The sequence below is a fragment of the Juglans microcarpa x Juglans regia genome, chromosome 1D (genome assembly GCF_004785595.1).
Source record: "Juglans microcarpa x Juglans regia isolate MS1-56 chromosome 1D, Jm3101_v1.0, whole genome shotgun sequence".
Classification (NCBI taxonomy): domain Eukaryota; kingdom Viridiplantae; phylum Streptophyta; class Magnoliopsida; order Fagales; family Juglandaceae; genus Juglans; species Juglans microcarpa x Juglans regia.
This window is the reverse complement of record NC_054594.1, coordinates 20,309,664-20,333,396: the sequence shown is the minus strand read 5'-3', so window position 1 is coordinate 20,333,396 and position 23,733 is coordinate 20,309,664. Positions and strand designations below refer to the sequence as shown.

Below are 23,733 nucleotides of genomic sequence, written 5' to 3'. Positions count from 1 at the left end.
GAAAAGACATTTGATTATATGGAATGGGTTTCTCCTAAAAATCCTTGACCTTATACACCAAAAATGGATAACCTGGATGCATATTGCATATTCATTGTATCATATTCAATTCTGATCAATGGTTCCCCAAATGGATTCATCAAGTCATCTAGAGGATTGCAGCAAGAGGATCCTCTTTCCCTCTCTCTTTATATTAGGTAGTTTAGTCGTCTCCAAGCTCATCCTTAGAGAGGAAAATCTCGGGAACCTCTCGAGAATGTCCCTCAATCCTAATAGCCCTCCCATCTCACAACTATTTGAAAATGACCAATAATTTTCTTCGTAGCCACTCACAATGGAACTCAGGCAATCACTAAACCCAAGATTGTTTGGGTTTAGTGCACAGATAAGCATACATGAGGCAGCTGGGAGACAGCATAGGCATTTCAGATGTTCAAAAGCAAAAAACAGATGCATAAGTTTGACTACTTATGCTACTAATTAGACCATAAGCATTTGATAAACAGGAGAAGGCTGGTGTTTCTTCTTTTTTGTTGGTCCTCTTAATTTGAAATACGAATGTGTAAGGGGAGCAACCCCATTTACTTTGGTCAGTTCATACTGATTCATTAATATGTTTTGGACTACTTACACTATCGCTCAATTTGCGGCCCTTGGTTTCAAATGGGAAGAGAACCACACAGATCCCTGAAAAGAAAATTACAATCTCAAAGAGAACAATGGCTACTGTTTGATGACATCCCTGGACTAAACCCACTGCCACAAGAGGACATATTATTCCACCAATTCTTCCCATCGAGCTTGCAACCCCAACACCTGTTGTTCGGACCGAGGTTGGGTATATCTACAGTTCAAGCACAATCATATAAAGATTAATGCTACCAAATCAATAGAAAAGATACAAAAGAATTGAACATATCTTGAACTGCCCATAAATTGAATTTTCACATGTATAATGTCTCTAGCGTAGGCTAAAACAATTAGTTTAGACAATTAAAAGTTAGAACTACAGGAGAACATAAAGCATCTCAAGATGATTAATCCAACAAAAACTATTTTGAGTTGAGCTGCAATGATCAGAATTCCGCAAATAGGAGTAGAGAAAAAGATTTAACTTGTAGGAAAAACTGTTGAAAGCTGCTTCTGTCCACAAGTAGTTGGATGTCCAGATACCATCAACATTTTGACAAATAAAATTGTCATGGCAACTGTAACTAAATTAGGCTTTGGGCTTTAATTGTGGGTCTTCCAATTATACACTAAGGTAACACGTAACAACTCCCATAAAATCTTTTTACTATTCAAGTCAATCAAAGCCACATGAACATGAATCCTTAAGGAGTTTCTGTGTTTATTTTCTAAGCAGTTATTAGCAAAGTTTCAGAAGTTAGACAAACAATGCCTACTTGCATGCAGGATCTAGGTGGGACAATTTCTAGTTGATTTTATCAAAGTACTTTATGGAAACATACGAACGTAAACTTGATCAGTTTTACTCCTCAACAACCAACTTTAAGTTGTAATACACTGTCCGGAATATAGAAGTGTAACAAGTGCACGAGTGGACTGATACACCTATTGAATTATATCACGCAAGGAAAACCATGACCAAAGCTTGTTTCCTAATCTTTCTCTATTTTCCTTTTGTGAGAAAAAAGCTTCATTATTTGGAGATGTTTAGCTACAGCTTAAGTGTTATAGGTCCAAGAAAAACAATATATGACATCTTTTTTTTATCAAGCATGGGTTCAGGTGTCAGGACATCTCTCTTCATCAGGTACCGATTAGCACATTATGAAAGTTATTGCCTCTTAAGATTATAATTTAATTCTACAATTTACCTCTGGAGCATATATATACACAATTGTGAATGTTGTTGTGATGCATATGCGAGCTCCAAACAGAAGGCCTGTTGTTAAACCCTCAGGCTGATGGAATACCAATGGAATCAGAAAAATGCAACATAGGAAGAACATAGCTGACATCGAAAGCTTACGACCCAGTTTATCTACTGTAGCGGCTGATATGAGGATCCCGGGAAACTCTTCATGTAAAATATGGTTAAATGTCACTTGACTATCTTCCAGAAGTATGAAAACAAATTTTTTCTTCTCATGACCTAGAAAGATAATATTGATAGATGTAGATCAATTACCTGCAAAACTCGCAATGAAAATATCTCTGTAGTTCACATCATGGGACTTCTGTGACTGCAAATTTTTCTGCGTGCATTTACTATATCCATTGTTCAACTCAGATGTCAGCAACACAATGCCATAATATGAAAAAGCGTTCCCAAAGAATACTACCCATAAGAGCAAGGTAGACCTAATTAATTTTGGTGAAAGAAGCAAAAGCAGTGATGAGATTCCCCCCAGATTAGAATCTATCTCCTTCTGGGTTGCACTTTCAGTTCTTCTCGGTGATAGCAGATGTGCATCTTCTGATGGAATACTCTTTTCTCCTAGTTCAACTTGGTTATCAGAAACAAGAATGCCAGAAGGAAGTTTTGTTCCATTTATTCTAGCTATTTTCTCCAAAACACTAACTGCATCACTTGTCCTACCCTTAAGGCATAAGTACCTAGGTGATTCAGGTGTTACTCTGTAGAAAAGAAGGAGAAGTGATGATGGCAGAGACGACAATGAAAGTAGCCACCTCCAACCCAATCTTGGCATGACAAACTGCAAATAACATGGCATAAATATGAAGGCACCTGCCTCATTTAATTTAATTTTTTCATTCAGAATCCAGACAAGGGAGAATACAAAGATCTAGACTCAAATATGTTACTTGACGGCAGTGCTTTCTTCTCATTGATTATAATGAGCACAATATGGTTGAATTTGTTGAAAGCATTGTAAGAAACAAGGTGAATTGCTAGCCTCAGTGAATTGCCAGCTTATTATGTCACATTTTAATTATCATACTTCTCACTATCTTGGATGCCCATGTTAAAATAAGAATGAGGATCCAATAGGTGTGTTATAGTATTCCTACCACACTGGGAAAAAATAAAATCAGAAAATAGCTAGGATCAACAGGGAAGTTTGCAGAACATAGAATATTAACCATAAAAGAGAAGACAAAAAAAAACAAAAAAAAAACTTTTCACCAATAAAATTAACGTCTAACATAAATAACACTGCAAAATCTATTAATAAGACTGCAATTCCCCTGCTTCCTGAATTTAAATATGGAAAAGTGAGAACAAAACAGGAAAAAGAAGATACCAAGATCTAGTAAGAAATTGTAATCTAGTGAGAAATTAAAAAAAAAAAAAAAAAAAAGGGAAAAAGAAAGAGGAGAAGGTAATCATAAGTATACCCATGCAAGCAAAGCCTCGAGAATCGTTCCAATCGTCCAAAATGCTGAAAAAACAACCATCCAAGTCCCTCTACTAGGAGCAGGAATGAACTCTAGAAACCAGGATGATAGTACAGGGCCGCCTCCCAGACCAACACCGACCAAACAGCGAAGAGTAACCAATGATAGATAATTAGGAGCAAAAGCACTAAAAAACCCAGCTACAGAAGTCACTGTTGCCGTAATTATGAAGCCCTTCCTGAAAGAATAGATGGAACCAAGCATAACTGTTAGGACACACTAAAAATTACTTTGAAGAAATTGGCAAGCAGCAAATTGAAACAGATTGTAATTTCTGATAAAGAGTAGTAAAAAAAGTTAAACAACTGGGGAACATTGGAATCTGGAAAGCAAAATGGTTGGAAGCAGGACAGACAGGCAGCTCTTGAAAAAGCAGAGTGAAAAGAACAAGAAAAGCATGTACCAATAGTTATGAGGAGATGATGATAAGCGTGATTGCTTTTCCTAATCTTACTAGGCATTCTTGTAAAGAAAAAATCCAAACATAGACACTTTAGGGCAGTGATGAGTACTAATAAATATGTAGATATTACCATCTTTCACTATTTCTTCAATATATCATTAGCTCATTCTATGTTTAGCAATTTAGTTACTTCACATTCAAAGTAACTGCTACCTCTTGCAATACTGTATACTGTATAAGCTTCCAGTATTCATAAAACAAAAAAAAAAAAAACTGTATAAGCTTCCAGTTAGCTTAAAATAGTGACACTGTTTTTTTCTATTAAATAAAAGAATTTATGCGGAAAAGAAACAAGAATTTTTTTAACCTAAAGACATGTAAACCACTTAAAAATGAAGAAGAATGTGACAAAATAACATCCTATCTAAAGGTGTAAATCATACGCTCCACTTCAGGTAACTGTAAGCTATAAATCCATGCCAGAAAGGTTCTAGAGCATGGCATTGGAGCATTGATTCAATAAATTAGCAAAATTGCTTTTGATAGACTAGGGAAGGGAAAGGAATGATACAAGTATTAGAGAGCGCATGTCACCCACAAATCATGTCATTTCGTTGAAAAAAATTCCTTTCACCAAGATGAAGCCTACTATAATCCAAAATGATTAAAACCAATAACAACCACATTCACACAGGAAAATTCTAAATACAAATTACACACAATCCAATTGAAAGATTATCACATACAAGATCCATGATGAACCCACAGAAAAAGGTGTCCCCAACAAGCGCGAGTTTGTAGTTTTGTGAAACTATAAACTCACCTTTCAAGAGGCATAAAACTATGATTTCACTGTATTGGGCCAATATGTGACATGAGATTGAAGCAATATTCTTACATGTTCAATTGTTGAAGCAGTTCTTAATTTGATCCAGAGTCATAGATGCTTTATTGAAGAGCGGCAGGGTTTTAGTCTCCTTTCCCTATCCCTTAAAACCTCAGTCCCAATGAAAAAAATAATAGGACCCACTGTGATGCTGGAAGGAAGCAATAAAAAAATATAGGAAAAAGTAAACACAGACTTGAAAAAAAAAAGAGTCCTGCATTTCTTCTCCAAGGGGTGGAGTTACAATCTAGTAATATCAGCATCTCACCACTAATAATTAAAAAAAAAAAAAAAAAAAATCTCAACACAATCAAGAATAGTGGAGTTACACCTCACACAATTATCATATCTCAAAATTATATTCAATTATGATCAAGGGAGTTGACTGGCTAACAAACCTGGCCCCTTCAAAGTATGTCAGTCTTAATTACAATAAAAAATCTATAAATTGGTTATATACATAATTTACATAATTAAGTTACGCATTTGGTAAGAGTGCATACATGAACATGTTATGTAGATGGTAGAGAGCATACATGGCATCGCATGTATATATACAGTCAACATAACATGTTCTCACACTCATCTTGGAGTTTGCTGTGGAATTATTACATCCACTTAAAAGGAGTAAAGGTGCAAGGTGCCTATGAACTAAATGATATATTGCAGATTCCAGAAAATGAAGAGGCTTCAAATATTGCAGAGACTCTTTATGAATAATAAGATGATGAAAATAGGCACCTTCTTCCGTGCTTGTCTGAGACTATGCCCCATGAATATGCTCCAACTAGCATTCCGCCAAACACTATGCTCGTTATTAGGCTCTCTTCATTAGAAGATAGCCCCCAGGCAGACTGAACTGCTGGTCCTACAAAAGATAGTAGCATCATCTCCATCGCTTCTGAAACCCAACCCATGCCAGCATAAGCAAGCACCAGAATTTGGAAATTTCCAAACCCCATGGCCACAAGAGCTTCATCAACGGTGTACCTTGAGGTTTCATCTCCCATCTACAAGTATGGAGAAAATCTATGATTTAACTTAAATAACAGATATGCAAATCACAGATTGCGTAATGCTATATAGTGGAGTATTAATTGCCATCTGCAGAGCCACAATTAAGTTTTAGAGAGTACGACTTATTATCTTTTTCAAGCCAAAAGATTAAACAAAGTAGCTAAAAAGGAGGGAAACAATATCCTGAGTTACTCCTATTTCATGATTTGATAGATATTTCTGATTGCTTGCAAGTTCAATTTTTTTATTTATCCTTTAAACCAAAAGGTTCTAATTTTTTTCCAAAACAAAAACAGAGAATAACACCCATTATTAGAGCTTCTCTGATATTTTTTAATGTCAAGTTATACAGGCGCTCAGTAGTTACAGAACGACGTATAAGAAAACAACCCAGGATTGCAGTGAGGAGAATCCGATATGCTCAAAACAGGAAGTACAATAGAGAACTATTTTACAGCATAAAGAAGAGATTCGCAGGAGACAAACATCTAGATATATAGACGCAAATGATGAGATCCCAGCATTTGATGGAAATATGATCGGGTAGAACAGAACGAACCTAATAAAAGCTTGGATCTTCTTCTCCTTCTGTAACAATGAAGGTCAAAAGGATTGGGGAGAGAGAGGGTAAAGTGGTTGTTGCTTGTGAGGAAAGTGTCCGAAGTTGGAAAGAGTTTGCGTCCGATCTGATTCAGGGTACGCTGGACCATAGAAGGAAGAAATATTGGTGGGTTGACGCTTTCCCCGCTTCGCTCTTTCCTCTCAATCCAAAAGTCCAAACACCCCAAGTTCTCCCTTCCCCTCTCTCTCTCTCTCTCTCGTTTAGTCGTTCCCATTGGCATGCATGTTTGACTTCGAAACATTTTGTTCCAACTTCCAACACCGCTCGATGTTACTGCTGGTGGTAAAATTAGTTTTTTTTTTATTATTTATATTTTTTTAATATATTTAAATATTTTTTAAAAAATATATCAATATATTTAAAATTATTTTCTTCATCATTCGGTAAAGAAAATAAAAAACACAGAGCAATCAAACGAGCGGATAGGTTTGGATGGCATAGTAGAGTTTTCCAAAACTCTATAGATACTAGTGATATAATTTATAAATAATAGTAAAATAATTTGAGTTAATATATTCTATAAAATTTTAAAAAATGAAATAAGTTAAATAAAAATATTAGTAGAATATTAGAATATAATTTTTTAATATAATTTTTATTTTTATATTTAAAAAAGTTGAATTATTTTTTATATTTTATTTGAAAATTTAAAAAAGTTGTAATGATTAAATGAAAAATTCAAAAAATTTCTAATTAAAAAATATTTATCTTTTAATGGTGTTTGGATGTTAATATAAGATGAGATAAATTGAGACTATCTGTAAAACTAAATAAGACCTTAACAATATTTAAAACTGTGGTGGCTCAGCAGAAGGCTAACGTGTTTTTTCTCTCATTTGAACTCATCATTACAATTTTTTCAAATTTTAACATAAAATATAATAAACAATTTCACTTTTTTAAATCTCAAAATAACAATAATATTAAAAAATAATGTTCTAATAATATTTTATCATCTCAACTCAATTCAACATTCAAACATAACTTAAAAGTTGAAAAAATACATGCAAGAACAAAATACAAGCCAATGGCATATATTTAATATTTTCTCCATCAATGGCATATATATAGCTTCTGGTTATGACTAATCCCTTTGAAAAGAACAAACGTGAAAGATTTTCCTTTAGAGCAACCAGTGTGGACGGTCCTGTGAACAGAAATTAAATATCTTGAATAATGCTAGAGCTCCTGTGTTTTTATGTGTTTTTTTTTTTTTAGTTCTTTTTTTATACAGATTTTTTTAACAATTTTAAATATTTAAAAAAAATAAAAAAATCACAATATTATTAAAAAAATACTTTCTTAATTATGAAGTAAAATAAAAAATCATAAAAAAATATTTTTTATTTTATTTCTTGATTAATGAAGTATTTTTTAATAATTTTTTTTTTACTTTCTAATTAAGGAAGTGTTTTTAATAATGTTCCAAATTTATTTTATTTTTTAAAAATATTTAAAAGTGTTAAAAAAAATCTATCTAAAAAATAACTTAAAAAAACACATAAAAACAAATACTAGAGCTTCAGTAGGAGCTCCCAGCGGGAGCTCTAGCATTGTCCAAATATCTTTCAATCCTCAAATTGAATTAAAAAACTAAAGAAGAAATTGCAAGAAATTTACTGCATAAAAAATGAAAAACCATCCAAAGCTCGTGCCACTTTCAGTCCTGCAAGAGATAAAATATAGATAAAATTTCATTTTCCTAATTCTCTCACAAAGAAAAGAGAACACAGAAGAAGAAGAAAATACTTAAATGGACCCTGTGCGTATAAATTATACCTTTTTTTTTTTTTATTGAATCAAGAAACAGACCTCTGTATATTAACTTTGAATAGTGCCATCAATACAATGCTTTTCCTTTTCTAAACTATCAGTAATAAAATTTGGCATATCTTCCATCCAAACAAGTTCTGATTCTAAACATAAAGCCCTCTTGGCTAACATGTGAGCCACTTCATTTGATGTCCTGTGAACATACTGCATTTTCCTTTCCTGCTGCCGCTGCAACATCTTCTTGCAATCTTGAATTAAACTCCCATAGATCGAATAGTCTGTGTTTTCTTCATTGATAGCTTTCACAATATTCTGCGCATCACCCTTAAAAACTACTCTGAAATAACCAAGATCCCTACAAAGCTCCATGGCTTTCCAAAGTACCATACATTCTGCTGTTGCTGGGTGATTCACATACTTCTTTTGATCATAACAAGCTGTTAATGCTTCCCCCATTTCATCCCTTATGACTACTTCAATTCCCTTTTTTTTTTTTGATATATGGCTGCATCCCAATTAAATAATCCACATTGAATAGTTTACCTAATTTTAATTTTAGTAATTTAAATAATTTTTTAATTAAATTATATGTCAAAAAGATAAAAGAATAACACTATACCTCATCTGCCAAACACAAAACGGCGCTATTTAGTATAAAATAGGACCTAAACAACATTGTTTAATTTTGGGTTCAATTTCAATTCAAACGACGCCGTTTCAACGTTAGTTTTCAACCCCCCAACCCAAATCCCTTAATTTTCAGTTTTGACTTTCACTCCCCCCCCCCCCCCTCCCCTCCCCCGAAAGGCAAAAACCCTAGCCTTCCCTCTGACGCCTCCGTGACTCCGTTGAAGTTTTCTTCATCCCCTCCGTCGTGTCTTTTCACTAATTTTCAATTGGTACTGTCTCTGTCTCTGTATCTCTCTCTTTGGTTTTTAGTCTTTTGATGGTGTTGATTTTGGTTTTGAATCGCTATTGTATGTTGGTCCTTTTGTGGTTTCTGATGTATTTTGGAATTAGGATGTGGGTATGCTCCTACCTCCTGTAGATTTAATTGATTTTCTTGATTTTATTGATTTTATTGATCAGAAATTTCGTGTGTATCCCGCACAAAGTATGTACTATCATTGATTTTATTGATTTGTAATGCTCCTGCAAATGAATGTGTGTACTGTCATCTTTTGTTGGTCTCATAAGAAACCTATCATGTGCCCAAATTTATCATCAGGCAGCACAAAGTATTGGGGTAAAATACTCATATAAATCTATTGGCACATAGTATAATTATAAAATTGCATAAAGGGGAAATGAATAGCCTGACAAGTGAAGAGTACTAGTAAGTTAGACAAACCCTAATGTATTTTTCACTACAACCAAACAAAAGTATTCCATGTCTTGCATGCATGGGTTTACTCGTTTTCTGTGCATGCAAGAAACATAGATGTTAGCCTTGAAAACATTTTAGACGATTGAGGAACAAAAAATCCATATAAGACCTAATTTATCATCTGTTAGACTGTTATTGTGAAGATCTTACCCACTAATACATATAATCTCTGTTATTGCAAAGCTGTTAGATTTTTATGACATATAAGAAGATCAATAGTCTATTGCAGACTTGGGACATTATTTTCCACTTATAGAATTTGTTGGTCATCTAAGCTATTATATGACATCTTACTTGACTTAAAAGAATATGTTAGGGTATGCATTGACATCTTCCATTTTGTCCCATTTTTTATAAAGCAGATTTTTTATAGCAGTTTATTTTTTTACTTGGTAGATTTTTTTATAAAGTATATTTTTTTCAATAGTAATAGATTTTTAAAAAAATAGTAAATCAGTTTTTTTTTTAAACAGACTTTTAAGATAAATTTGCATTTTATTAAAACTGGTAAAACTAGATATACCGATTTAGGAGGGTAACCGGTGCGTAATCGATTTTGAAAAATGTAAAACTGATGCATATTGGTTCAGTCCTAAATTATCCTTATGCTCCTTACAAATTGGGCATAGATCACTCTTTACAAGTTTCTTAGTCATCAAATTACATCTTGTTGCCAGAAAATTGTTCCTAGCTCTCCATAAAAACAATTTAACTTTTCCCAGTACATTTAGCTCCCATATCTTAAACCACCTTTGATCAACTTCCTTCTCATTAGAAGATTCCTCTTTAATTCTTCTCTTCCTCTCCAATTCAAGGTAATAAGCACTTCTCACAGAGAAATAACTTCTCTAAGAAGGACCCCAAACCATTCTGTCATCACAGTCCAACTTACTCAAGGGTAAGCTAAGAATCTGATCCACCTCATTCTTACCAAAGATATCTCTAATTAAAGTGTCATTCCATTCCCTGTCCTCCTGCACAATCAGTTCCTCAACTTTAGCCTCCTCATGCAACCTCGAAATTGGGGCTAAACACTAAAAGATGGAGTTGTTAGCCATTTGTCCCCCCATATTTTAATTCTTCTTCCATTTCCAACCCTCTACCTCAACCCTTCCTTAATTAAATTAGAAGCCTACCATACACTTTTCCATATTAGAGAAGGTCTGCTGCCCAGTTTTGCACACAGAAATGAAGAATCTCTAAAAAATTTCTACTAGTATATCTAGGTCACTAAACTAGAAGGGTTATTAAGAAATCTCCATCATTGCTTTGCAAGCAATGCTAAGTTGAAACACTCCACATTCCTAAACCCAAGGCCTCCCTTCTGTTTTTGTTGCCCCAATTTATCCCAGCTACTCCAATGCACCCCTTTGCTAGTATTCTGATTACACCACCAGAATTTAGCAAACATGCTATTCAGCTCATAACAAAGTATGTTTGGAAGCAAAAAGACACTCATGGTATAGGTTGGAGCTACTTGAAGGACAATCTTAATGAGCACCTCCTTTTCTGCAATAGACAAAAAAGAATTTTTCCAATTTGTGATTTTCCTCCATACCTTCTCCTTAATACCTTTGAAAGTTTGATATTTAGATCTTCCAACAACTGGAGGCAGCCCCAAATACTTCTCATAGGTCCCTTCCATTACTGCCCCACCAGCTTCTCTAATCAGAATCTTATCAAGCAAGCTAGTTTTTGAGCTAAAAAAAATTGTAGACTTTTCTTTGTTTAGAACCTGGCCAGAGGCTAGGTGTATATGAGTGTATAATTGAATGGTAAATTGCACAAGGAAGTGATTTAACAAAGTGATAAAACACTTAATCAAAATCGAGTGGTTTAGGGTTTGGAAACCAAGTTTTAAGGTTTTGGCCATCACATGGGATTTTAGGATTTCGATTGGATTCCAATGTTTTGAGGTTTCATTAGGGTTGAAACTTTTTTATTGTTGACCAAATAGTATTTTGTTGGGTTGAATAGTATTTGGCCTAAGAGGCATGCATGGTGGCATGGCTTGAAACACACTCCATTTCATCACACCTCAATCTTCATGTGACAAGTGTCCTAACACTATTCATATGAGTGGCTAAGATTGTGCCATGTGTCCAATCAAAAAGTAATCCTAGTGATTCTAAGTGGATTTGGACATCCTACATGGCAATTTGACAACTGTTTGAACTAATTGCCACATATATAAGTCTAGTGGTGCAATTTGTTTCATCAAATTCGACTCTTAAGTGCCTTAATTAGATATAGGCACTTCCAAATACTACTCATTCGAAAAATTGGAAATGTATTATTACATTGTAAAATTATAAATATTCAAACGAATCTAATGGTGTAATTTGTTTCATAAATTCATACTCTGAAGTGCATTAATTAAATAGAAAGGCAACTTCATTACCATAGTGGATCGGGTTCCAACTAGGCCAACGGACCAAAACCTAATCGCTCATTCGATTTGTGAAATTCTTTTAGGACTTCAAGATATTTCTAAGATCTAAAGAAATTCATCCATCAAATTTCATTCGGGTCATTACACAAGCTCCACGCACTCCCTTTACAAAAAAGTGGAGTCCATTATTAAAAAAAAATGATTTTACTATGTGAGTTTCAAATTTATCTACTTTTTTCAAAATGAGTACATAAGACTTACAAATCTTAGGACTATAAATATCATTTCTCTATCTTGACACTCAAGTGGCAATCGAGATTTGGCCGCCGATGGTGACTATCATCTCAATCACATGGGTGTTTTGCCCCCTGCCATAGATTTCTTAAGCTTTGGGAGCTATTATTTGTTTAATTTTGCTTCCTCAGTGAAAGTTTAGTTTATTTTCTTCGCTCCATCTTAGCAAATTGTCCTATACTTTCTCAGTGTTATTATTGTCTTAATATGACCACCGACCTATCAGTCGCAAAACTCTAAAAGTTGTAATTCGTCCATTTTAGGACATGATTGTTAAGATGGAAAAAAAATAGTTAATATGGCACGGTCTTGAGGAATGGATCTTAAATGATGAACGAGTTACAAAAAAGAGTTATAATTAGAGAACCGCTGCTAAGCGGTCGGTCTAATTTTCAAGGAAAAACAGCCCTCCACTTAGAAGCTGTCACCTCAGAAATCATACTATACTCACGCTACACTCATGCGCATGGGATAGGAATTGCAAAAGACCATCACTGAGAGGAGAACTGCATTTGCACTAAGCAGCTTAGCCCGATCACATTCACTCCAGAACGAACGTTGAATCAAAGGGGTGGGTTTTCAAAGGTGGCTGTGTCTCTCTCCCCGTCTATCAGCTATCAGCACCAACTCGTTACTGTCTTGCTCATCATCTCTGAATGGAAAGGCCCAGGTCGCAGAGATGGAGCAGATTTTCAAGAAGCTCGACGTCAATGGTGACGGCAAGATCTTGTCCTTCGAGCTCGGATCTATGATGAACAGCCTGGGACAAACGACCACCAAGGAGGAGCTCCAGAAAATGATCTGAGAGGTAGACGGCGATAGCGACGGCTTCATCGACTTCCAGGAGTTCGTCGAGTTGAACACAGAGAGTGTCGATTCGGATGAGGTGTTGGAGAATCTGAATGACGCGTTCTCGGTCTACGATATTGAAGAGAACGGGTTGATATTAGCAGAAGAGCTCTATTAGGTCATGAAGAGCCTGAATGAAGAGTGCTCGCTTGCCGAGTGCAGGAAGATGATCGGCAGGGTCGATCGCAACGACGATGGAATGATCAGTTTTGATGAGTTTAAGGCCATGATAATGAATGGCTCGCGCATGGATTTGAAGGACAGATGATCATCATCCTCAACATTCGTTTCAGAATTCAAATTTAAATAAACAAAAGTTTTTCTCTGAACTAGATCTAAGAAATTTCTTCAAAAATTTCTCATTTTCCTTTCTTTATAACATCTAGAATTTTTATTTCTTAAGAACATGATCCTCTCAAATGCCCAAAGATAATATAAGATCGATTCAGATAAAAATTGTTTGGATCGGGATGGGGAACACGATATGATGAGAAAGTCTAAGGGTGGATTTTCGGAGGGGGCTGTGTCTCTCGTGAAGGGGAAAGGGCTACGTAGGGGGCTGTCTCTTTTGCAGTAGTGTCTAATTCCATGTAGTGCTGGTTCATACTAACTGTGGTGAAAGTCTAGGTGTCAGTATACTATTGGTAGGCTGTTATATGAGGAACGTTGGATGGACCAGCTTTAAGGAATTCTCTTAAAAAAAGTGTAATAATTTTATTGCCATGTCGTAAAATTAGCCTTAATAATCTTTTCTTTTTTTTTTAAGAGAAAACTCTAGTCACATTCCATTATAATAAAAATGAAATACAAGGAGGGGATTCCTCCAACGTTACAATTACATCTAAAATGGAAAGAGCATTTTTTGCCAACAAGTGAGCCATTTTGTTACCATTTCTCCTAACATGAGAAACATCCCACTTGGCAAAGTTTTTTAGTAGAAATCTTGCCTCATTCACATACATACTTGCACTGCTCCATGGCTCAAAATTTTCCTTAATAGCAGTAGTCACTTGCAGGGAGTCTCCCTCAACAATGATATGCCTAAGCCCTAGTTCAAAACTAAACTTGATTGCTTGTAAAGCTCGAAATGCCTTAGCTAGTAAAGGATTAGGAAAAAGGTGTTTTCTAAGCCTCATGGTTGCCAAAATTTGACCATCACTGTCCCTAACATAGATACCAACTCCAATCAAACCTTTGATCTTGTCAATAGTCTCATCCCAATTGATTTTAACCCAATCTGTTCCAGGTGGAGACCAAACTTCAGCTGATGTGCACTCTGACTTGAGTCGATTGTAGTCCTACCTTGCTTCTTCCTCTAGCATATCTAAGGTATGATTAGCTTCCTTGACCAGGGAGTTTGGGTGAGAGAATTCATTATGAAAGACAAATATGTTCCTTCTCCACCAAATCTTCTTAGCCACTATCACAAATCTTGCACAATATTCTATTCCAATGAGTCTGTTAAAGCTTCTACAAATTGCAGCATAGATGTATATGGCATGAAACATTTTTGTAACCTCTTAGAACACTGACTCCACACATCCCTTGCAAACTAACAATCTAAAGTGAGCAAGAGTACAATAAAATATAAATAAACATCCAAAGAAGCAAGGCTGAGCAAATCAAGGTGACCGATATATAAGGCGAGCAAATGAAGAGACATGCATGTAACCTATTTAGGGCGAGGAATGCAAAACGAACTCTAGCTAGCAGAAGAGGAATGGAGGTAGGTGGATAAAAGCAAGATGAGTCAGGCTACTCTGCTGCACAGACTAGCTCGCTCAAGTTTACCGCTTTTGGTTTTTGGTTTTTTTTTCATTTTTCTTTTCACATTTTTTAATATATTTAAATATTTTAAAAAAAATATCTCAATACACTTAAAATTATTTTCTTAATCACTAAGTTAAAAAAAAATTGTTAAGCGGTCAAATGGAACAGTACAATTGAGAGGATAAAGTAGTTTTTTCCAAGCAAGATTGTCAATCACAAGGAGACAATTAGCACAATTCCCTAGAGGAGGTGGCACACTAAACGCTACAGAACTAAAAAAAGTAACTAGTATGTCTGTTTGGATAGAGGTACTTTATTTAATCTTATTTAATTTTAACTAATAATTGTATTACTATTCACAAATCATCTCACTATTCAAACCGATTTAAGTGTAAGAAGGCGGATAGTGTACAATTAATATATTGTAAATAAAGCATAGTGCCAAATAATCGTGATGGCAGAGCAAAGGAGGTAGTGACCAATCCATTAAAGGTAGCTGAAAACTATGGCCAACCGAAGACACGCAGTGATTTTACCCATGTTAAATGCAGCCACCCAAATGTAATGTGGCTAACATGTCACCAACACATTAGTAGAAGTCCAACTATAAATACCTCGAAGTATAAGCTCACTTCTCTTCTAACCTAAGTATCAAAGTTGTCACTAATTGAAACCCATTGGTCAAGATATGCCTTCTTCTTTGCTTGCATGGAGGAGATGTAGAGGAGTAGTCAGGCCTCGTTTGCATTCAAAACTCACTTCAACTCATCTCAATTCATCTTATCTCATCATCACAACATTTTCAAATTTCTATATAAAATATAATAAACAATTCAACTTTTTTAAATCCCAAAACAACTTTCTCAAATCTCCATACAAAATATAATAAATAATTCAACTTTTATTCTATTATTCACAAACCATCTCAACTCATCTTTGAATTCAAACCAGTCCTTAGCATTTGAAAATTGTAGAAACAGATTGATGCCAAAATCATGACAAATGATAAGATCATGACTTCAAGCTCTTTCAATAAGAATTGTAGTGTGAAATGTACAAGTGCTTCACAACTGATCAGATTAAGTAATTGAAGACAACTCGAGCATGTTAACAGAGGATTACCAGAATACGAGGAAGCATGTTATTACGCAAGAAGTGATTGAAGCAATGAAGGTGTGTGAAAGCATGAAGAAGATGTAAGGATGAGCATGAATGGATTCGATTAAGGTATAGGCAAATTCAAGGACGGGATATTTATAAGGAAGGGAGATTGTGAACAACTTATCCAATTTCCTCTCGGGTTGGTCATGAGCCTCGTTTAAAAGTCTTAAGACTTAAATTCTTATTTTTAAATTTAGCAGATGTTTTTAGAATTGAGCCAAGTATATAAAATCTTTCAAGTATTTTTAAAAAACATAAAATTATTTTGAGTTGGGTATTTTAAGTGTTATTGAACCAAATCTAAATTTTTAGAGTTAACCTCTCTAAGTATGGAGCACCGAAAATAAAATAATTTTTAGTAATTCATTTTTATTTACATGATCTTATTTCTCATATGAGTATTTATTATAATTCATTATTTGATTTTATGGTGAAAAATATAATTTTTGGATAAAGGAAAATAAAGTTGGATTTTAAAGTTAGTCTCATTATCTTCTTATCGTTATTTCTTTAAGGTTTAATTACACTTTGTTTCCTCGAACTTTCACTCAATTCACAATGTGCCTCTAAAACTAATAATTGCATCAAAGTGGACCCTCGAACTTTCAAAACTTCCCAATTCCCTCATTCCGTCTACCAGCAGCATCAAATCTAACAGAAATTCACTGCAAAGAAGTAATTTTCATCTAATTTATTTTCATTAACCATATAAAATATAAAATAATATATTCTATCAATTAATAATAAATCATTAATGATTAACCATATATAAAATTATTTTATACCTAAGTTGCAAATAAGTATGAATAATCTATGTACATAATGAATTTATTTGATATTCATTAACCATATATAAATTAATAAAAAAAAATTATTTAATGATTTATGATTTATTATTAATTGATAGAATATATTATTTTATATTTTATATGGTTAATGATAATAAATTAAATGAAAATTACATCTTTGCAGTAAATGTTATGCACATGAGCAACACGTGCAGTGAATTTTCTTTAGATTTAATGCTGATAGTAGACGGAATGGGGGATTGAGAAGTTTTGAAAGTTTTAGGGTCAACTTTGATGCAATTATTAGTTTCGGAGGCACATTGTAAATTGAGTGAAAGTTCGAGGGGCAAAGTGTAATTAACACTTTCTTTAATTATTTCTAGTTTCTTTTATTTTCCTCCATGATTTATCTTCACCATTAGGTCAAGATGAGAACTGAGTGTATGGTTGGAATTATCCTTCAATCTCATCTCTAAGCTTAATTCAAATCACACAAATATGCAGTACTCAGTCTACACCTTAAGCCCCAAAAATCGATACATACCAAGTCTTCAACACACACATAGCTCTCATCTGATTTCTCTACTCCTCTCATCATGCTGTAGTTAAACCTCAAGTAGTAGGAAGAGAAACAAAATAGCAACGGGATTGAAATACATGTAGTAGACAAGTTAAAACCGCAACAAAAAAATTAACAACAGTAGTATCACGCAGTAGCTTAAAATAGTAGTGAAGCAACATATAACACAATTCTTTCTTCTCCTTTCTCAATCCTTTCTTGTTCTTCTTCCAGAACCTCAGCCATCTCATATAAACCATCCTCAACCCATAAACTTCCATAAGTATCAAGAAAAAGGGGAAAAAAAATACGCACAACAGATAGTTCTGAAACAATTCAAGAAATTAGAGAATTTCTCCAATTCACTTCACGTGACAACTTGTATTTGGTATATTTCCTTACTTTTTCATTTTATTATCTAGCCACTCCTCTCTCTTCCTCTTTATAAATCATCTTCAATGGATTTTCGGTTTGGCAAGCATGAAACCAAGCTTTTTGTAAGAAGGAACGGAAAGGTCATTTTCAGCCATAGGGAAGAAGTGCCACTTAGCACACATGCATTGAGACTTTTGGAGTTTTCAAGAATAGAGGAAGACCATGGGGTTTTAGTTTTGAAGAGGCACACGCCATTTGGCAACCATGCACTGTCACTCCACTAGATTCATTGTATTTGAACCAAAAATGGAAGAAGGGAGAGAAAGGATTTTCAGTCATGGCAAAGGACACACACGCCACCCTTACTAGGTTTGCCACATGACATTCATGCATAAGCATCCTAGGGTTTCTTGAAGGTTTCAATCATGAAGGGAGATATTTTGAGTTTCAGCCATGAAGGTGTACACGCCACACTTGTTCTTTTTGCATGGGTTCATTCAACCTAGACCACAAGAAGGGAAAGCCAAAGAAGCACTTAGGATTTCAGTCAAGGCAGAAGGTGCCACGTCCTTCATGCAAGAAGTGACCCTTAGATTCCCAAGAAAAGCAATGATAAGAGAAAAGAATAGGGGATTTCGACCATGGCAAGAAGAGGGCGCCATTTCGCACCCACGCACCATATACTCTTTGGATTCCATATTAGAGTAACAATGAGAGAGAGAGAGAGAGAGAGAGAGAGAGAGAAGAAGAAGAAGAAGAAGAAGAAGAAGAAGAAGAAGAAGAAGTGTGAACAAAGGAAGGTATACATGGGAGGCATTTATGCCAACGCCCCTTAGCCCTACCGAAGGCACACCAAGAGTAATTTGCTCATTTCAGATTTTTCCCTCTACTCTCTTCTCCTCTCTATCTCGCCCACTCTAGAAGAAGACCAATTCCATCTAAACACTTTCTTTGCACAAGCATAGGAGGGAAATTTAGGACATCATATTGGAGAGATTTTCACGATGAGAATCTTCAAACTTCTATCCCACTCTCTTCTCATGAACGCACACACACTTGCAAAGGTTTTGGGTTGAAGAAGGTTCAGCCTGAGAAAGTTAAGGGAATGGGTGTTATGGCCTTGTTGTGAGTTTTGTGGAATTAATGGAGTATTTGGTTCAACCATGCTCAAACTTGTTGAGTATGGGTTGTCTAGGGTTTTTTCAAAGAACCCAAATCATCAATGGTGAAATGGAAATGTGATAACCCGGACTTAGCCAAGTCTTCGATCATATTTTTGTTATCAGGCCATGTATGGTTGTTGGGCCAAGCAAGATGGTAGAGGATACTTAGGAATTTTGGACTTGATGCATTAGGCACACAAAAAAAAAAAAAAAAGAGAAGGCCCATAGGATTTTCGGCCACTAGAAAGGAATTAGGGCTTGAAACCCTAAGTTGGGGTCTAGGGTTGAGAAGGGAGGCACCACATGGCAAAGGAAGACCTTTTAGTTTCCCTAGAAGCTCATCATTTGGAAACCTAGGGAAGTGGCATCTTGAGTAGCACACACATGACACTTGGCCAACATGCACCAAAGGTAAGAAGAAGAGAGAAGGCTCGGCCAAACATAGGGAACACACCATTCTCACAAACCATATGCCACATGCACAACTCACCTCTAGGTTACTTTGAATGTGGACGTGGAAATGGGCAAGGGGAGTGAGAAAAACTAGGGTTTCGGTAACCCCAAAGGACTCACACACCATCCATAGGATTTTGGAAAGTTTCAAGAATTATGTGCAATGATTTGAGAAAAGGAGAAGCACATAGGGACACTACAAGTCAAAGGCATGAGACTCTACGAGATTTCTAGAGTTTTGGCCATAGGGTTGCATGCCCCACATGAAAAGCCAACCACCCTTGTTGACACTTTCATGCACGGAGGGAAAGCATGAGAGTTCCAAGAAGATATGCATGGGGAAGGCACATGCACACACTCACATAAGTTTGGAAGAATCTTTGTGAGGGGAAGTGCAAGGGGCGGATGACTAGGACAAGACTCACGCCACTTGCCACATGGCAAGCATGCACACGTGTAGTGGTTCAAAATTGATTTAAGGTTTGGAGTTTTTACCTTTTTGCCACCAAGTTCAATGAACCTAGACACATGGAGGAGGTTATATGTGGAAATTAGGGTTTCGAATGGAAGAGTTTCACACCACTTGTCCAAAGGACTTTTGGTTTCCCCACACAACTCCATCATGAGGAAGATGAAGAGACTTTTCAGCCAAGGTGCCAAGTGGCACCCATGCACCATCACGTTTGGCATTTCAAAGAAGGAGGATGCGCCTATAAGAAGGGAGTAGACGAAAGTGAAGAGTCCTTTTGTCACTTTTCAAACTTTCTCTCTTTTGTTACACTGCTACACCATCCTCAACACAAGTCTCTTACTTTCCCGCTAGTTTCTCTCCACCCAAACACCACACACACACCTACCTTCTTCCTCCAACCACCATTTCAAGCACACCAAGGAGTATCAGTGCCATCCAAGGGGGAAGAGTACATGAGGTAAGAACCATTCACTTGTCTCTTACACCCACACACACGGCCAAAGAGGAACAAGAATGTGATTTTGGATTCATGGATTCTTTCACATATACATGTGCACACACACCCTTGGGAAGGCTAGGGTTTCTCCTCAAGAGGGGGAGAGAGGCTCGAACCACCAATTGCATTACGTAAGTGAATATGAGACTTTGGAAAGGAAGAAGAGCCACAACTACCATTCTTAGCTAAGCTAGGGTTTCTTTCTTCTTGAAGCTTCTAATTTAAGAGTGAAGTCTGAATGCTAAGGAGCTCTTCTTACCGTGAGAATGGATTTCATGAGCCATATACATGACACACACTCATAAATGAGATTAGGGTTTTCGTATGTCCATGTCTAATGATTTTCAATATGCATTTTCAGCTTGCTATTTGTAATCATTGGATTTTGGTAAGTAGACCTTCAACCTACTCTTGGATAATATGTGTATATGACGTGTGAACTTGCATTTGCTTGATATTGGATTGGATGAAATCTCTTATCATGTTATATACTCAGTTTTACCTAAATATGTGTTGCCATATTGATTGTGGTTGAATGAAACCTCTTGTAATACCATGCCTCGTATTCGGATCTATATGATTATGTTGCCATGTTACTTAATGATGTTATACTGAACATGTTAGGTGTTATAAGTCCATGTTACTTTTGTAAAATCATGCTTTCAAGTACTATATGTTTCGGCCAAGCATAGTGAATGATATTGTGAATCGGTTTTACCCTTTGTTAATCGTTGAATGCCATTATTCATATGTGTAAATCAAGTATATACATGTTCTAATATTTTCAAACTGTAACACGGGATGTATATTGTTTGTATGATTGCATGAATCTCGGCATAAATGATTACATGATCCATGAAAGGAACAAAGCATCATAAGCCCATGTCACATGCATTAGTTTTGTGCATTGTTTTCAATAAACGAGCCAATAAACATTTTGTGAATGACCCCAAATGCTAGGACGGGAGAATGTCCTAGTGGAACTCTTCTGTCCACTTTGGAGTGTTTAAAATAGAGTGATAACCCATAGGTCGACAAAGTACAGTTGACGGACCTCGAATGGATCTTTGTGGAAAGGACATCAGAGTGGGGTTGCACCTAAAGCTAGTGGGTGTCATATAGTGAAGGTGAAACATGCGAACTATCGTAATAAGTATGTTAAGGAATATGACGTAGTCACACGGTCAAGTGGGTCATTGGATGATGCGGTAACTAGCTAGGAACACACAATGCATAGGGGAGCCGTGAGGTATCCAACCATATGTTATAACAAATGAATAAGGCAATGAGCTTCAAGACATGATATGTGAATGACCAAGAACTCAAGCTCAAATGATATGTTATATGTTTAAGAACCAAAGATGAAAAGATGGAAAAGACGTTTTCTTGAAAAGGTTAAAAGGTCCCTGTTACATGTTATTTTTTAAAAGTCAATGTTGCATAAGTCATGTTTTATGTCAAAGTACATGTCTATGTACTCATTATGGTTTGCCCTTATATGCTTATGTTATCTATTGTATGTTGTTTGTTTACTTACTGAGATTTCTCAAAATCTCACTATGGTAGTTTCCACTACCATTCCCCACTTAGCATGGTAGAAGCTGTGATAGGTGCCCAAGACTATGGACACAATTAATGACCTGATTGAAGATGAATTTATGTGATGACCCGAGTTTGTCTAGACTTGGCCCTTAGAATTCGTTCTAGGTTGCCATGGTATTTTAGGAGCCTTAGTTACTTTGGAAGGTCTTAGAGTCTTTGATTTGGTAACTTGAGCACAAAAGGAGAGTGACGTTAGATTACCTTGTAATTTTCGGCTCTATTTAGAAACCCAAGCCCAATGGCTTTAAGCCCATGACCCAAATCTTAAGTCACTAGTACCATGTGTCATGAAAATGTTACACTTTAAATCTAGTCTTGATAGTGGGTTAAGGGGGAGAGAGAAGTGTAGAAAAGCACCAAGAAATGGTTTGCACGCCTACCCTAGAAGAATTGCCACTTGTTAACTTGCTAGAAACCTTCTAGATGAACCAAGGGGCAAAAGGAACCTAGGAAGACTAAGAGATTTTCAGCTAGCCCATCTTCCCACACGCCTAGCCCATTGTCTTACCCAAAATTTGAGTTCTAAGGTAGATTTCTTGGGAAGAAAAGCTTAGGGAAGTGAAATAGAGCTTTTCTAGAAAATGTGCATGGGAAACCGAAGGGAGGCATATAGGATTTCGAATTTGGTTAGTTTTTGCCGAGTGTCAAGCATGCACTAAATTTTTAGAAGAATAGGCGAAGGGACTTTTGTATTGAGGAAAAATATGCCCTTAGGGTTTCAGCTAGCACACTCCCAAGCACTCCATTCACTTGCCACTTGTCACTTAGATTATTTTGGACCAATGACACATGAAAGGTCACCTAGGAAAGGAGCACTAGAAAGATGAAGCATCAACTTGGGAAAAGAAGTGGATGGGCTAGGGCTATGGCACACACCCAATGCCACTTGTCATCCATGCCAAAGGTTACTTGTTGGGAAAAGGAAGAGGCATGTGATGTTTTACCAAGCTATCCTTGAAGAAATATTCACTTGGTTAAGGACATAAAGAGCATAAAGGGGAAAGAAGGGAATTTTGGCCAAGGGAAAAGAAACCCTACACTCCAACCCCCAAGATGTCCCTTCCTAATGCAATCCAAGTAGGGAATTCTAAGAAGCATTTTCGACAAAAGAGAAAGGGGAAGAAGAAACCTATGCCACTTGTCATTCATGCAAGGATTATGGAAGCAACCAAGGAGGGAAGTGAAGGGTCTTCTATAAAAAGGAAAGGGTACACGCCAAGAGGCTTTTCCCTTGCCATTTTTTTCAGAAATTGCATGAACTCTCACTCTCTCCACACAATTCTCACATGTTCACTTAAAGGTTCTCTCACTTTCTCGTATTTTCTTTCCAACCAAACAAGGAGGATCCTTTCAAGAAATGGGATTTTGACACCATCAAGGATAGAAAAGGTAAGGATCAGTTTCCTCTTAAGTTTTGCACACACATGTCACTTTCTCAACCCGAAAATGAGATTAAAATCTCATTGAACTTCGAAAATGATAGAACACCCACACTTTCTCTCGATTTCTTGAAAAATGACTTAGGGTTTTGAACCCTTGGAACCGTTTAGTAAGGGGGAGTTCATCCTCTATGTTTTCGACCACCACATGTATCTTTGTTTTACCTTAGGTTTTGTTTTTCATGAGTGAAATGAAGGGCTTTTAACCCAAAAACCCTATAAGCCGAGTGGTTTAAGATCAAATGATGCCTTAGAAATTCTCACACACTTAAGAGCATGAGATAGGGTTTTTAGTTACTCTTTCTAATATAGTATATTCAGATTTACAGCTTGCTAGTATTTCTTTACGTGGATTTTTGTAAGTATACATTCAACTTACTCTTAGTTAATGCTTGTATATATTTGTGTAGATCCTTTCATCATTGTGTTTGCTTTGTTTGCTATC

The 23,733-nt window shown here is 35.9% G+C and overlaps 1 protein-coding gene and 1 pseudogene across 4 annotated transcripts; one reads left to right on the top strand and one right to left on the bottom strand.

Annotated features, from left to right (window-relative positions):
* Nucleotides 1-517: 517 nt before the first annotated feature.
* Nucleotides 518-6,579, bottom strand: LOC121234026 (organic cation/carnitine transporter 7). Of its 4 annotated transcripts, none has more exons than XM_041129827.1 (6): nucleotides 6,253-6,579; nucleotides 5,418-5,686; nucleotides 3,328-3,565; nucleotides 2,156-2,684; nucleotides 1,842-2,044; nucleotides 518-844 (listed from the first exon to the last, which is right to left on the bottom strand). In XM_041129827.1, exons 2-6 carry the CDS (start codon nucleotides 5,684-5,686, stop codon nucleotides 596-598), a joined length of 1,488 nt encoding a protein of 495 aa, XP_040985761.1. In that variant the 5' UTR covers nucleotides 6,253-6,579; the 3' UTR covers nucleotides 518-595. The 4 variants fall into 4 exon arrangements, with proteins under 4 accessions (XP_040985761.1, XP_040985769.1, XP_040985785.1 ...); XM_041129835.1 differs by lacking the exon at nucleotides 6,253-6,579 and adding an exon at nucleotides 6,180-6,221; XM_041129851.1 differs by lacking the exon at nucleotides 6,253-6,579 and adding an exon at nucleotides 4,689-4,779 and having other exon boundaries at nucleotides 5,418-5,554.
* LOC121239546 lies at nucleotides 6,290-13,278 on the top strand (annotated as a pseudogene).
* Nucleotides 13,279-23,733: the final 10,455 nt, after the last annotated feature.